The following is a 13303-nucleotide window of genomic DNA, read 5'->3' as shown; positions in this document are numbered from 1 at the left end:
ACAGGCGAGCTTTCTGGCGGCCATCTTGTCACAGGCGAGCTTTCTGGCGGCCATCTTGTCACAGGCGAGCTTTCTGGCGGGCTCTGATGTAAGGTGAGTGATCTGAACACAAATACTCTTATCTCGCTTAAATCTTGACGGATTTACAAATGGTTTGGTTTCTTACAAACGCTATTAACGTGGCTATAATTCTGGATGCTTGAACAAATTATGAATAATCATTCATAAGTATGCAATGTCATAACTACATCTCTGACGTTTATAACAAACCCAACAGTTTGAAAATCGGTAGAAAATTGACCAAGTTATGGTTATTTAAAAACTACACGAACCATTAAAACACAATGAGTGAGCGAGCTGACTGTGACAAGATGGCCGCCAGGTGCAGACGTCGACCTCCATTGGCCAGCAGCGGACGAGACATCTAGCCTTTATTATGTAAATCTATGTGTCCAGTGCCCACCTTAAAAACTCAGACTAATCAAAACTACATGTCCACAAGTGTTGAAGCAACAATACAAGATCAGTTCATGTGATTGGCTGTAAAAATGTTAAGAGATGCTACAGCCTTATTTGGCCCATTTTAGCTGACTTCCCCCTACTCCACACCAGAAATCAATATCAGTGTGTAAGAGTGTATTTATTAGGGATGCAACACTACAGTTAGTCCACGGTTCAATACACACCTCGGTTTTTAACCCGGTTTTCGGTTCGGTTTGGTTCTGATGGCTTGTCACATCATTTTTTTTCTATTCTATTCTTAGGCGACAGGAACAGCAAGAGGTTAAGGAGAAAAAATACTTTTTTATTGCAATACTCTTTCTTTATTTTACTTAAAAGAATTGAAAAACCTTACTTAAACTTAAAACTTTATAAATAAAAAAAAAACCTTGTACACATACATTCCTAGTGTATTGTATAATATAAAATAAATATATATAAAGATTTACACTGGCAGCTCAGAGCTGTAAAGCAGTATTAAAGTATGAAATTGAATTAATAAATGAAAAAATAAAACACTACATAGACTTTACTATAAAATATACATTGATTCTTATTAAAGCTACTGTATTAGTTCTTCAGTCAAGAGCAGAGAGTGATTTTCTCTTTGTCTTTTGTTGTTGTATTAAAGGGTTAGTTCACACAAAAATGTAAATTGTGTCATTAATGACTGAGCCTCATGTGGTTGGACACCCGTCAGACCTCCGTTCATCTTCAGACACAAATGAAGATATTTTAGTGTAAATCTGATGCTCTGAAAGGCCTCCATTGGCTCAACTTTACACTCTCAAGACCCTTAAAAGACACTAAAGACTAAAGTTACAAAGTCCATCTCACTACAGCGGCTCTACAATAACTTTATGAAGACGAGAATAGTTTTTGTGCGCAAAAAAACCCTAAATAACGACTTATATAGTGATGACGATTTCAAAACAGCATCATGAAGCTTCGAAGCGTTATGAATCAGTGAGTCGATTCAGCGGTTTGAAGCGTTATGAATCAGTGAGTCGATTCAGCGGTTTGAAGCGTTATGAATCAGTGAGTCGATTCAGCGGTTTGAAGCGTTATGAATCAGTGAGTCGATTCAGCGGTTTGAAGTGTTATGAATCAGTGAGTCGATTCAGCGGTTTGAAGCGTTATGAATCAGTGAGTCGATTCAGCGGTTTGAAGCGTTATGAATCAGTGAGTCGATTCAGCGGTTTGAAGCGTTATGAATCAGTGAGTCGATTCAGCGGTTTGAAGCGTTATGAATCAGTGAGCCGAATGAGCAGTTTGAATTGGCAAATTTCAGCAGTTTGGTGGTTTGACACGCGATCCGAATGAGGATTCGACTCACTGATTCATAACGCTCTGAATCGCTGAGGCATCCAGGATGTAGCCGGACATAGATATGTATACGTAGAATCCTCATTCGAGCCATCCACGGCATGATCCACGCAGGCACTAATGAGGTATCTATGTATATATCCAACCCGATCTCACGGCAATTCATACATATTTTACGAGGTGGCTAATTCGTACGAATTTGTACGACCTCACTCGTACGAATGTGTACGATTTTTGCTAATTCGTACGTATTTGACGAGTTGACAAATTCGTAGGAATTCTTACGAATGACCTACCTCAAACCCCGCCTCTAAACCTACCCGTCACTGGAGTGAGGTCGTACAAATTCGTACGAATTAGCCACCTCGTAAAATATGTACGAATTGGTCGTGAGATAGCGTTGATATATCTATGACCCGGCCAGAATTTAGACCTCACACACGGGAAGTGATGGCAGTCTGCAGAGCTGAAGCGTTTGTACATTTACATTTAGTCATTTAGCAGACGCTTTTATCCAAAGCGACTTACAAATGAGAGCAAAAGAAGCAACTAGAACAGTCAAGGGCAACAGTGTGTCTGATATGAGGTGATATATTTGCATAAATACCGCTCAGTTTCTCTCTTTTTCCCCCCAAAAAAGGCACCTCTCGCTGCAAAAACGCGCTCTGTCTGATCAGGCCCTTAAACTGCAGTTCATGGACTGGCCACTAGAGACAGAATGACATGATTTCTGAACGGCTGTTTCTCACCGCTTTGTGTTTATTTTGTTATTGAGAGGAAAAGAGCGTTTTACCGTTTTTGAATCCATTCAGCCGATCTTTGTATCTGGCGGTAGCACTTTTAGCATAGCTTAGCATACATCATTGATTCTGAACAGTCCATTAGCATCTCATTCAAAAAATGACCAAAGACACTTTCAATATTTTTCCTGTTTAAAGCTTGACTCTTCTACAGTTACATCGTGTGCTAAGAGCAACTGAAAATGAAAAGTTGCGATTTTCTACACCTATATGTGGGTCTTTAATGCAGAGACTCCTCTCATGTGTTTGCAAATTTAATGGCCAAACGTATCATTGCAAAAGTTCTCAAAGCTGCTACGGTAAAATATAATGTGGCTAACATTGAATAAATATCTTTTCGTCAGGTTAAATACTGATAATTGCTCACTCAAACCCCTTTATCTAATCCTCTCTACTTAACCGTCAGACTCGCGCAACCGTCATGTTTGTAGTTTTTTAAACACTTTTTATCCGCGTTTGTAGTTCTAATCGAATCCTCGTCCATCTCGCAATGGGTTGTGGGCAATATCAGCCGTTAGAGTGCGCATCGATCTGCACTTCGGATTATGACCGGAAATAGTAAACCATCGGGGAATCTTTGGAATACTCTTTTCAACATACTAAGATTTGGGACATACTAATTCTTTTTTTTTTCGAATACTATTTAGTACGGATAGTATGCGAATTGGGACGTAGCGATGGAATTATTTATTTACAATATGCCCATATTTATTACTAATATTACTTTGTTAATATTTCTTGTTTGTTATTTATATTATAAATTACATCACATAGGCCTATTTCAAATCAAAATGGCGAAATTAGACAAAAGTTTATTAATTTGACGAATATTTTTGTCATTTGTGTAACATTTCTGACTTACAGAAGCAGCTCAAATATGAAACGTTTAGTTTAGCTACATAAGTCGCACTTGACGTCGAACCGCGCTGCTAAAATTTGCACTCAGCCTCAGCAGCTTCTGGTTAGGATCTACTTTCTCATTCCTGCGTAATAGTCGCGGATCTTCGCAGCCGTACCATGGCTGTAGCGGCGCAATGATATTACAACGTCTGAAAGTAGCCCAGCTAGGAAACTTTCAATGTGACCGGCACTAAGTTTGTGTAGTTGCAGAGAAAGTTTCAGGCTTGCAGCCGACAAATTGTGTTGTGTATTTAGCTGTGTGATTAGCCATGGTTCTGTGTGTTGTAAAGGGCTGTGATAGTAAGTCGAAGGTGTAACTACCACCATGTTTCACAGAATACCAACCAATCATTGCGCTGCTGAAGCCATGGTACGGCCGCGAAGATCCGCGACTATTACGCAGGAATGAGAAAGTAGTTCCTAGCCATATAGGTGTAGAAAATCGCAACTTTTCATTTTCAGCTGGTCTTAGCACACGATGTAACTGTAGAAGAGTCAAGTTTTAAATAGGAAAAATATTGAAAGTGTCTTTGGTGATTTTTTGAATGAGATGCTAATGGACTGATCAGAATCAATGATGTATGCTAAGCTATGCTAAAAGTGCTATCGCCAGATACAAAGATCAGCTGAATGGATTCAAAAACCGTAAAACTCAACTATTTAACTCTAGGGGACTTGTAAAATGAGCCTATTTTCAAAAAAAGTGGAGTGTTCCTTTAACGGCCACTGGTGTCGCTAATAACAAGAGTTTCTGAACTCTACATATAGTCCCAATATATTTTTTCCTGTAGAATGAGCCTTGCATCCTTCAGTTCAGATCAGTGTTTGCACACGAGGAGTTTCTGTCAGTCACAATTAAAGACAAAGTCCTTGTTGTTCAAAACTACTTTTGCCTGTCTAAACATAGATAAAGCAAGATTGAGAAGTTGCACACACTGTGTAAGGCAATGATGGATAGTGGAATGGCACACACCAATGATAAACATGTTGTGCATTATGACTTTTTACCCATAAATACATGCAGTTCAACTATGTCTGTTTGTGCTGTCAGCCTCCTTGAGAAATCAATGCCAATATCGGCTCTATTTGAACTTTGGAGTAAGGGCAGAATTTACAGTGCACACATGAGTTTGTTTAGCTATAAATGTCCTGAAAACTGGGGTCGAGCGGAGAGAACTGTTCTGAAGCCATGGCCGACAATAAGCTCCGTCTTCTGCTGCTGTTGACCGTCGCACTGTCCAGTAAGTCGCACAAATTCAAATTTCATAATTCGTTTCAGAGCAACTTTTTCATTTTTTTCACCTTCAAATGCAAAAAGTGATTTCTAGTTTTCCAGTACAGAAACTAAACATTCTTAAATAAAATACATTTACTGTACTTGGGATGCAAAATATATCAAAATTAAGGGAAAATGTTAAATATTCCATGTGGAGTGAATCATTTATGCTTTTATTCAAATGTTGGAGAATGTTACTTTTTCCAGTTTAATAGGACACATTTTTGGGATGGATATGCAATCCATATGGAAGCCCATTTCCTCCACATAAGAAAAAATAATCATGCTTTGGTAAATCTTAATTATGACAAAGTTTGAGATGAGAAGTCTAGATTATGACATCAAAGTCAAACTCAAAGTCAAAGACAAAAAAGTTGACCATAATATTTATACATAATAATTAATGGCGTGAAAAGTAATAATTATTACATACTAACTCATAATTGTGTTTTTTTAATCATATTATGACACATTGAAGTTAGGACATAACAAGTCATAATTATGAGATTGAAAAGTCAAAATCATGACATAATCAAAATGATGATCTGCTAAGAATATGATCAGACCTAGGTATTTAAATAAAGTTGAATATTTAGTTGAACATTTTGTGAAAATTTCCGTGGTGCCTTGTAACCGCAGTGCAAACGCTAGAGTTACACAATGTGATAATGTGCATTTGTTTTGTTTTGCAGAAGCTCAGGATGAAGGATTGCCATGCTTGAGTATGTCTCTTGCAATTATTCTGCAGAGTCTACTGTACAGTTCTAATGATCTAAACTCAATATTAAATGTCTGCAGTTTCTCACTTGTGGATAATGTGTATTAAATGAGTTGCTTTGCTTCTTCTAGTGGCCAAAAGATACAAGCCCTTCAACAAGTATGAATATTTCTATGAGACAGAGAGCTTGAATGCGTTGAACGGGGCTGTCAACGGCCCCAAGGCCAGCTGCAAGGTACGGTACGAGTTCATTTCCCGACATCAAACTCTAAAGATACTATTGTTATTTAGCAACGCTCTGTGAATATCGTATTAGGTTGAGATTGCGGTTCCTGGTACATGCAGCTATATTGTGCGCACCACCGACTGCGCGCTGAGTGAAGTGATTGACGTCGATGCAGATGGAAAGCCTGTGTTTGGAGCAGCTGCTGGTGCGGAGGACTTCAAATCTGCCATGGAGAGGTAAAGTCCTGTTCACATTAACAATAACTGGTGTGCATCTCAATCAGCCCCCGAGGTCATATAATTCGGGCACTGGTGCTTTCTACACATTGGCTGCGTCCAAAATCACATAATCTCTTGAATAGGTACTTAAAGGGTTAGTTCACTCAAAAATGTAAATTGTGTCATTAATGACTGAGCCTCATGTGGTTGGACACCCGTCAGACCTCCGTTCATCTTCAGACACAAATGAAGATATTTTAGTGTAAATCTGATGCTCTGAAAGGCCTCCATTGGCTCAACTTTACACTCTCAAGACCCTTAAAAGACACTAAAGACGTCGATACAAAGTCCATCTCACTACAGCGGCTCTACAATAACTTTATGAAGACGAGAATAGTTTTTGTGCGCGAAAAAACCCTAAATAACGACTTATATAGTGATGACGATTTCAAAACACGGCATCATGAAGCTTTGAAACGTTATGAATCAGTGAGTCGATTCGTGTCGTGTCAAACCGCCAAACTGCTGAAATTTGTCGATTCAAACCGCTGAATCGACTCACTGATTCATAACGCTTCAAACTGCTGAATCGACTCACAGATTCATAACGCTCTGAACTGCTGAATCGACTCACTGATTCATAACGCTCCAAACTGCTGAATCGACTCACTGATTCATAACGCTTCGAAGCTTCATGAGGCCGTGTTTTGAAATCGTCATCACTATATAAGTCGTTATTTAGGGTTTTTTTGCGCACAAAAACTATTATCGCAGATTCATAAAGTTATTTTAGAACCACTGTAGTGAGATGGACTTTGTATCGACGTCTTTGGTAAAGTGTAAAGTTGAGCCAATGGAGGCCTTTCAGAGCATCAGCTTTACACTAAAATATCTTCATTTCTGTTCCGAAGATGAACGGAGGTCTTACGGGTGTCCAACCACATGAGGGTAAGTAATTAATGACAGAATTTTCATTTTTGGGTGAACTAACCCTTTAATTTCGAATAATGTGCGAACAAATTGTACGTAGCGCTTGCGAAAATAGTCATAAGGCTTTATCTCCGCAATGCTTTATCATATTCTGACCAAACTTAATACAGATCATCACAAGAATGACCTGAGGCTACATGCTGCGTTTTGACACAGTGCCCCCTACTGGCCCGGAGATACAAAAAACCAAGTGGTCTTGTTAGTTTCGGGGCGGCATGCTGAATCGAATGATATCCAATTTTTCTATTTATCGGCCATTTTGTATTTTGACAAATGTTTTTTCAGTGAAGAAAGTAAAAATATGTTTAACTGATATTTATATTTTTTATGAATCATTTTGATAGACATGTTAATTTACTGAAGGCTAACAGGAAATCTAGGTAACTAAATGTATTAAATTAATTCACAATATGCACACATTCATTACTAATCTTATGCCCAATACAGGCTGAAAAAATCTGAGCTTTTTTATTTACTGAGAGCTACACATGGGCTGCGTCCCAATTCGCCTACTTATACTACGTCCTAAAAGTATGTACTCTTTTTGTGAAGAAAAAGTACATACTTTTGAGTGTGTAGCAGAAAAGTATGCAAGCTTTGGGACATACTACTTCATTATCTTTAACGGACTCTGTTACGCGCGTCCCGTCACCGTTTAAACTGCCCTGTCAATCATCGTCACAGTTCAAATCCTCCACATTCAATTTAATTTCCTACCGTATCGGAGAGAACTGTAGTCGCTTGTTGATCTGCCTTTCGTGGGTCTTTAATGCAGAGACTCCTCTCATGTGTTTGCAAAGTTAACGGCCAAACGTATCATTGCAAAAGTTCTCAATGCTGCTGAAGGAGAAATATAATGTGGCTAACATTGAATAAATATCTTTTCGTCAGGTTAAATACTGATAATTGCTCACTCAAACCCCTTTATCTAATCCTCTCCACTTAACCGTCAGACTCGCGTAACATACTAAGATTTGGGACATACTAAATCTTTTTTTTTTTCGAATACTATTTAGTACGGATAATATGCGAATTGGGACGCAGAGATGGAATTATTTATTTACAATATGCAATATTTATTACTAATATTACTTTGTTAATATTTCTTGTTTGTTATTTATATTATAAATAACATCACATAGGCCTATTTCAAATCAAAATGGCGAAATTAGACAAAAGTTTATTAATTTGACGAATATTTTTGTCATTTGTTTAACATTTCTGACTTACAGAAGCAGCTCAAATATGAAACGTTTAGTTTAGCTACATAAGTCGCACTTGACGTCGAGTCGCGCTACTAAAATTCGCGCTCAGCCTCAGCAGCTTCTGTGAACACTCTACTCTGATTTTATTGTTTTTCTCAAATATTTTGACATTGACGCGCGGTGACAGACCAATGAGAGCTCAGATCAACACACACACCTCTGCTTCTGACGTGCGCTCAGCTCGATGCCGCTGCGGATTGAAGAACACGCTGATTAATGCAGATTAAAAGACGAGACGAAGCCGAAGCCTCCCGCTAGTTTCATATATTTGAAAGGTACATTTTTTTTAGCGGGGCTGGACAGAAGTTTAGGGGCTGAAGCCCCCCTAAAAAGGGCCTAGTGATGCCCATTTTCAGTAGACTCGTCTCTCTTTGTTCAGACGTCCTCTGAAGTTCACCGTTGAGGGAGACGATGACATCAAGCTTTTCCCTGAGGAGGACGAGCGGATAAACATCCTCAACATCAAGAGGGGAATCATCTCTGCTCTCGCTGTCCCGGTGCTTGAGGAGGACAGGAACAAAGACATGGTCCGTTGTAGGGCCGCACGATAAATCAAAATGAATAATTGTATTACTTGATTTTTATTTTACAATAGTTTTATTATATTATTTCTTATTGAAAGACTTGGAATGTCATACATTTTTGAGCTTTTTTTATTTTTAACTCTAGAAAAACAGTAGTGTAGGATTTACTTTGAAACAAATTTCACTCAGAAATTGCTAGTAAATCTCACCGATAATTACAAAATAAAACATTGATTGAAGTGTGAAATTTTGAAGGAGAAAAACCAAAACTGTATTTTCTTGTAAAATGTACTCCAATAATATTTTATTTACAACTTCAAAGAAAATTTAAAGTGTAAAAAAATGTTTTGGGTTAAATTTTTTTTTTTTTAAATCTGCATACATTTTATATATATATAAATATGCAAATGAATTCCCGCCCAAAAAGTCAAACACTCTTTTCAAATGCATATAAATATATTATATATCCGTGATTGAAAAGATTCTCATATCAAATCCACTTCTAACATTCAGACGTTTTCCATTCCAGCCCACCATCTACGGTCTGTGTAAGACTGACTATGTGGTGAACACCAGAGAGGACGTCGCCACCGAAGTCACCCTTAAAAGAGACCTGTCCAGTTGTGACAAGTTCAGGCCAGTCGAAGACCACACCAGTCCTCTCGCCATCATCACCGGCATGGTGAGCTCTGAGACCTACAACTAAAGTGCTGCTATTATGTTATTTTAAAGGATTAGTTCACCCCAAAATGAAAATTTCCTGATAATTTACTCACCCCCATCACATCCAAGATGTTCATGTCTTTCTTTCTTGAGTCGAAAAGAAATTACGTTTTCGGAAGAAAACATTCCAGGATGTTTAATGGTTTTCAAATGCAACCAAAATGCTGAAGGTCCAAATCAATGCAGTTTCAAATGGCTTTAAAGTGCTTCAAATGATACTGCGCGATTCCAGCTGAGGAATAGGGTCTTATCTAGCAAAACGATCGGTCATTTAAAAAATAAAAAATAAATTAATATACGTCCTTTACCAATAACACTCAATTTTCAACTTCAAAATCGTCCAATATCGTTGTTTTACCTTTTTTTTTGCTAAAGGGCGTTTGTATTAGTCTTCATACGAGCGCTTTGTAAACATGGGGGCGGTACTTCTGCCTACGTCTGGCGTGACCTTTCCTACATGATTACGTCATCCTTAGCACCTTGCAGAGCTGCGCAAGATGAACAATTTAGGTTAAAAAGTATATTCATTTTAATTTCTTTTTGAAAATGACCGATCGTTTTGCTAGATAAGACCCTATTCCTCAGCTGGGATCGTGCAGTACCATTTGAAGCACTTCAAAGCCCTTTAAAACTGCATTGATTTGTACCTTCAGCATTTTGGTTGCAACTAAAAACTATTATATGATGAAACATCCTGGAATGTTTTCTTCCGAAAACGTAATTTCTTTTCGACTGAAGAAAGAAAGACATGAACATCTTTGATGAGATTGGGGCGAATAAATTATCAGGAATTTTTTATTTTGGGGTGAACTGATCCTTTAAAGGTTGATAATTTTATTTTGGAGTCTCCTTCAATAGTTTTACATTCATCCAATGCTCTGATTGGTCAGATGGGCTGGTTCAGTCTGTTGTGATACACAGTTATACGAACAGTAATGATGGTGTCGGTTTCAATCTCATCATAGTGGATTTTGCTTTGGCAGCAGAAAAAAGCATCACTTTAAGACGTAATGCACGGATCCAATATACTGATACACATGCTGTTACGGACTGCTCAGAGACTTGGGTGAAGATCCAAAAGCAGCTTTATTGGGACACTCCAGAATCGTAATCCATATAACAGGCAAAAGGTCAAACACATGGGCAGATATGCAACAGGGCAGAAAACAGGGTAATCCAGAATACGACAAAGAAGGTAAAAACGAAACCGGGAAAATGCTCAGAAATGCAGTGTGACACTAGCAAGACTAGCAAGAGTGAGAGAAAACGTCTCGGTTACATATGTAACCCTCGTTCCCTGAAGGAGGGAACGGAGATGTACGTCGGAACTGACCGACGAATTGGGATCTGTTTTCAGAGACCAATCTACTTCGAGTGATTCAAAACGAGCCAATGGACATTGGCATGCGGTTCACGCATTCCACGCACCGCCCCGCAGCGCGGGTATAAATATGGAAGTGGAATACCGCATCATTGCTTTTCAACTGAACTGCTTTTCATCTCGAGGAGATGGCACGCTGCAGAGCCACGTCCTTCAGTGGAAGGATTGGTGGCGGAATACACATAAGGACTAACCTATCAGGGTAGTGCTACCTATGGCAGTCTCTGGGGTGGATCCAACCTGGTCCCAGTGGGGAAGAACACGCCCAGAGACGAAAGAGCGAGCTCTGTCAAGGGAAAGACACGGGGCTAGCCAAGTAGGGTAGCTGGTACCGTGGAAAATACACATATGGGGTAGCCGTTAGGGGACCTCAACATATGGAACCCAGCCTACACACACGTTCCACAAGCATACGGGTGGAGACCTGGCATCAGACGGCCGCCACGTCTGACACTGAAGGGGTGGCGGAGGAACTCACATGGTTAGCCGTTTCCGGGGAACTCAACTGGAGCAAAATAGATTCACGTATCCGGCCCAGAGGGCGGCAGTGGTGTTGCAAGCCGACACTAGAACAGGTATTTAACGCTACTGGCGACTGGGGGCGAGGATGCGGGAAGATACCGGCTCTATATGGAGGCTATAAAATCAGCTCTACATATATCTGTCAGCAAGGCGCCTTGAGCCAGCACCCAGGAGGAAGCTACACTCCTTGTGGAGTGCGCTCACAACCCGAACGGGCAAGGTAAGCCAAGACGATAGCATCCACTATCCAGTGGGCTAACCTCTGCTTGGAGACAGCCTTTCCCTTCTGCTGGCCTCCGTAACAGACAAGGAGCTGCTGTGAGGTTCTAAAGCTTTGAGTCCGGTCAATGTAAGCGCGGAGAGCGCGGACGGGACATAACAAAGCTAGGGCTGGGTCTGCCTCCTCCGAAGGCAGCGCTTGCAGGTTCGCCACCTGGTCCCGGAAGGGAGTGGTGGGAACCTTGGGCACGTATCCCGGCCGGGGTCTCAGGACAACGTGAGAGTTGGCCGGCCCGAATTCTAGGCACGATTCGTCGACCGAAGGTGCATGCAGGTCCCCTACCCTCTTGATTGAGGCCAATGCCGTCAGGAGTACTGTCTTCATGGACAGAATTTTTAGCTCAACAGACTGCAAAGGCTCAAATGGAGGACCCTGCAGTGCTCTGAGCACCAGAGCTAAGTCCCAAGAGGGTAACGAGGTTGAACAAGGAGGATTCAGTTTCCTCTCACCTCGGAGGAACCTGACGATTAAGTCGTGCTTACCTAAGGATTTTTGGTATATTTAAGGCTACTGCTGCGACGTACACTTTGAGGGTAGAGGGAGACAGCCTTCGCTCCAACCCATCCTGCAGAAAGGAAAGCACACCTTCGGGGGTCTTCCCGGAGGGAAGAGTACCACTCGCTGAACAGGTTCCACTTCAGCGCGTATAGGCGCCTCGCAGAGTGATTGTGTCTACCACTGCTTGTGGCAGGCCACCTAGAACCTCCGCGTCCAATCCAAGGACCAGACATGGAGATTCCAGAGGTCTGGATGCGGGTGCAATAGAGTGCCCCGCCCCTGAGAAAGCAGGTCCTTCCTTAGGGGGATCGGCCAGGAAGGGGCTGTCGCGAGGAGTGTGAGTTCGGGGAACCAGGTCCGGTTGGGCCAGTAGGACGCAACTAACAAGACCTGCTCCTCGTCCTCCCCGAGAAGGCTCACTGGGGGAAACGCATACTTGCGTAGGTCCCGGGGCCAGCTGTGCGCCAGTGCATCTGTGCCTGATCGAACGAGACCAGCCACTCTTCGGAAGTCCGCGGGAGTCCCAAGCTCCAGCTGGTCAAAGTATCAAATTTCAACCGGGTGAATCTCCGAATCCCAGCTGAGTTGGGGCTCCATACTCCAGGGTTACGGGGGGCCCAAGGGTACCCCCCAGCACCCGGTATTTGGAGCTCCAACTCAGCTTGGTTTCTGAGAAACGGCCGCTGAAAGCTGGACCGGAAGTGGCCGTATCTCGGAACCGGGAGGTCCCAGGAGCTGGGGACGGTGGGGTTGGAAGCGGCCCTCAGGCACCACTCCATGCCCGGAGCATGGAGCTCCAACTCGGATGGAGCCCCGAGATACACCTGGGTATACATAAGTGACTTTTGGACAAAACCGTCCACATCTCGGAAAGGAAGGGACACAGCGGCTTGTCCTTCGGGGTGGTGAGGGGTCCCTAGGGGCCCTCTTGGACCCCAGAGTCACCCTTGCACCCTTTCCTGCTGGGCCCTATATCTCGGCCCGAGGGGGCGCTAGAAGCTCGTGCCAGGGCGCGATGGAGAGGCCCCACCAAGACCCTCCATCGACCCGAGTTTGGTGCCTCTGGACGGCTTGGCCACGGAGCTATAACCATTTGAATTTCGGAGCCTATGGAGGATGAGATCCAGTATTTTAAGTGCCCAGCTGTAACTTATT

General features: G+C 41.7%; 1 protein-coding gene across 1 annotated transcript in view; it reads left to right on the top strand.

Moving 5' to 3' along the window:
- The first annotated feature begins 4701 nt into the window (after positions 1-4701).
- Positions 4702-13303, top strand: part of apobb.2 (apolipoprotein Bb, tandem duplicate 2) — a 29367-nt gene continuing 20765 nt past the window's right edge. The window contains exons 1-6 of the mRNA XM_079830503.1: positions 4702-4768; positions 5496-5525; positions 5653-5756; positions 5838-5983; positions 8600-8747; positions 9274-9426. Of these exons, the coding sequence (XP_079686629.1) occupies positions 4717-4768; positions 5496-5525; positions 5653-5756; positions 5838-5983; positions 8600-8747; positions 9274-9426 (633 nt within the window). The 5' untranslated portion in view covers positions 4702-4716. The remainder of the gene's footprint in view (positions 4769-5495; positions 5526-5652; positions 5757-5837; positions 5984-8599; positions 8748-9273; positions 9427-13303) is intronic.

Source organism: Gobio gobio, assembly GCF_949357685.1.
Source record: "Gobio gobio genome assembly, chromosome: 12".
In the NCBI taxonomy this organism is placed as follows: Eukaryota; Metazoa; Chordata; class Actinopteri; order Cypriniformes; family Gobionidae; genus Gobio; species Gobio gobio.
This window is presented reverse-complemented; position numbering and strand designations above follow the sequence as displayed.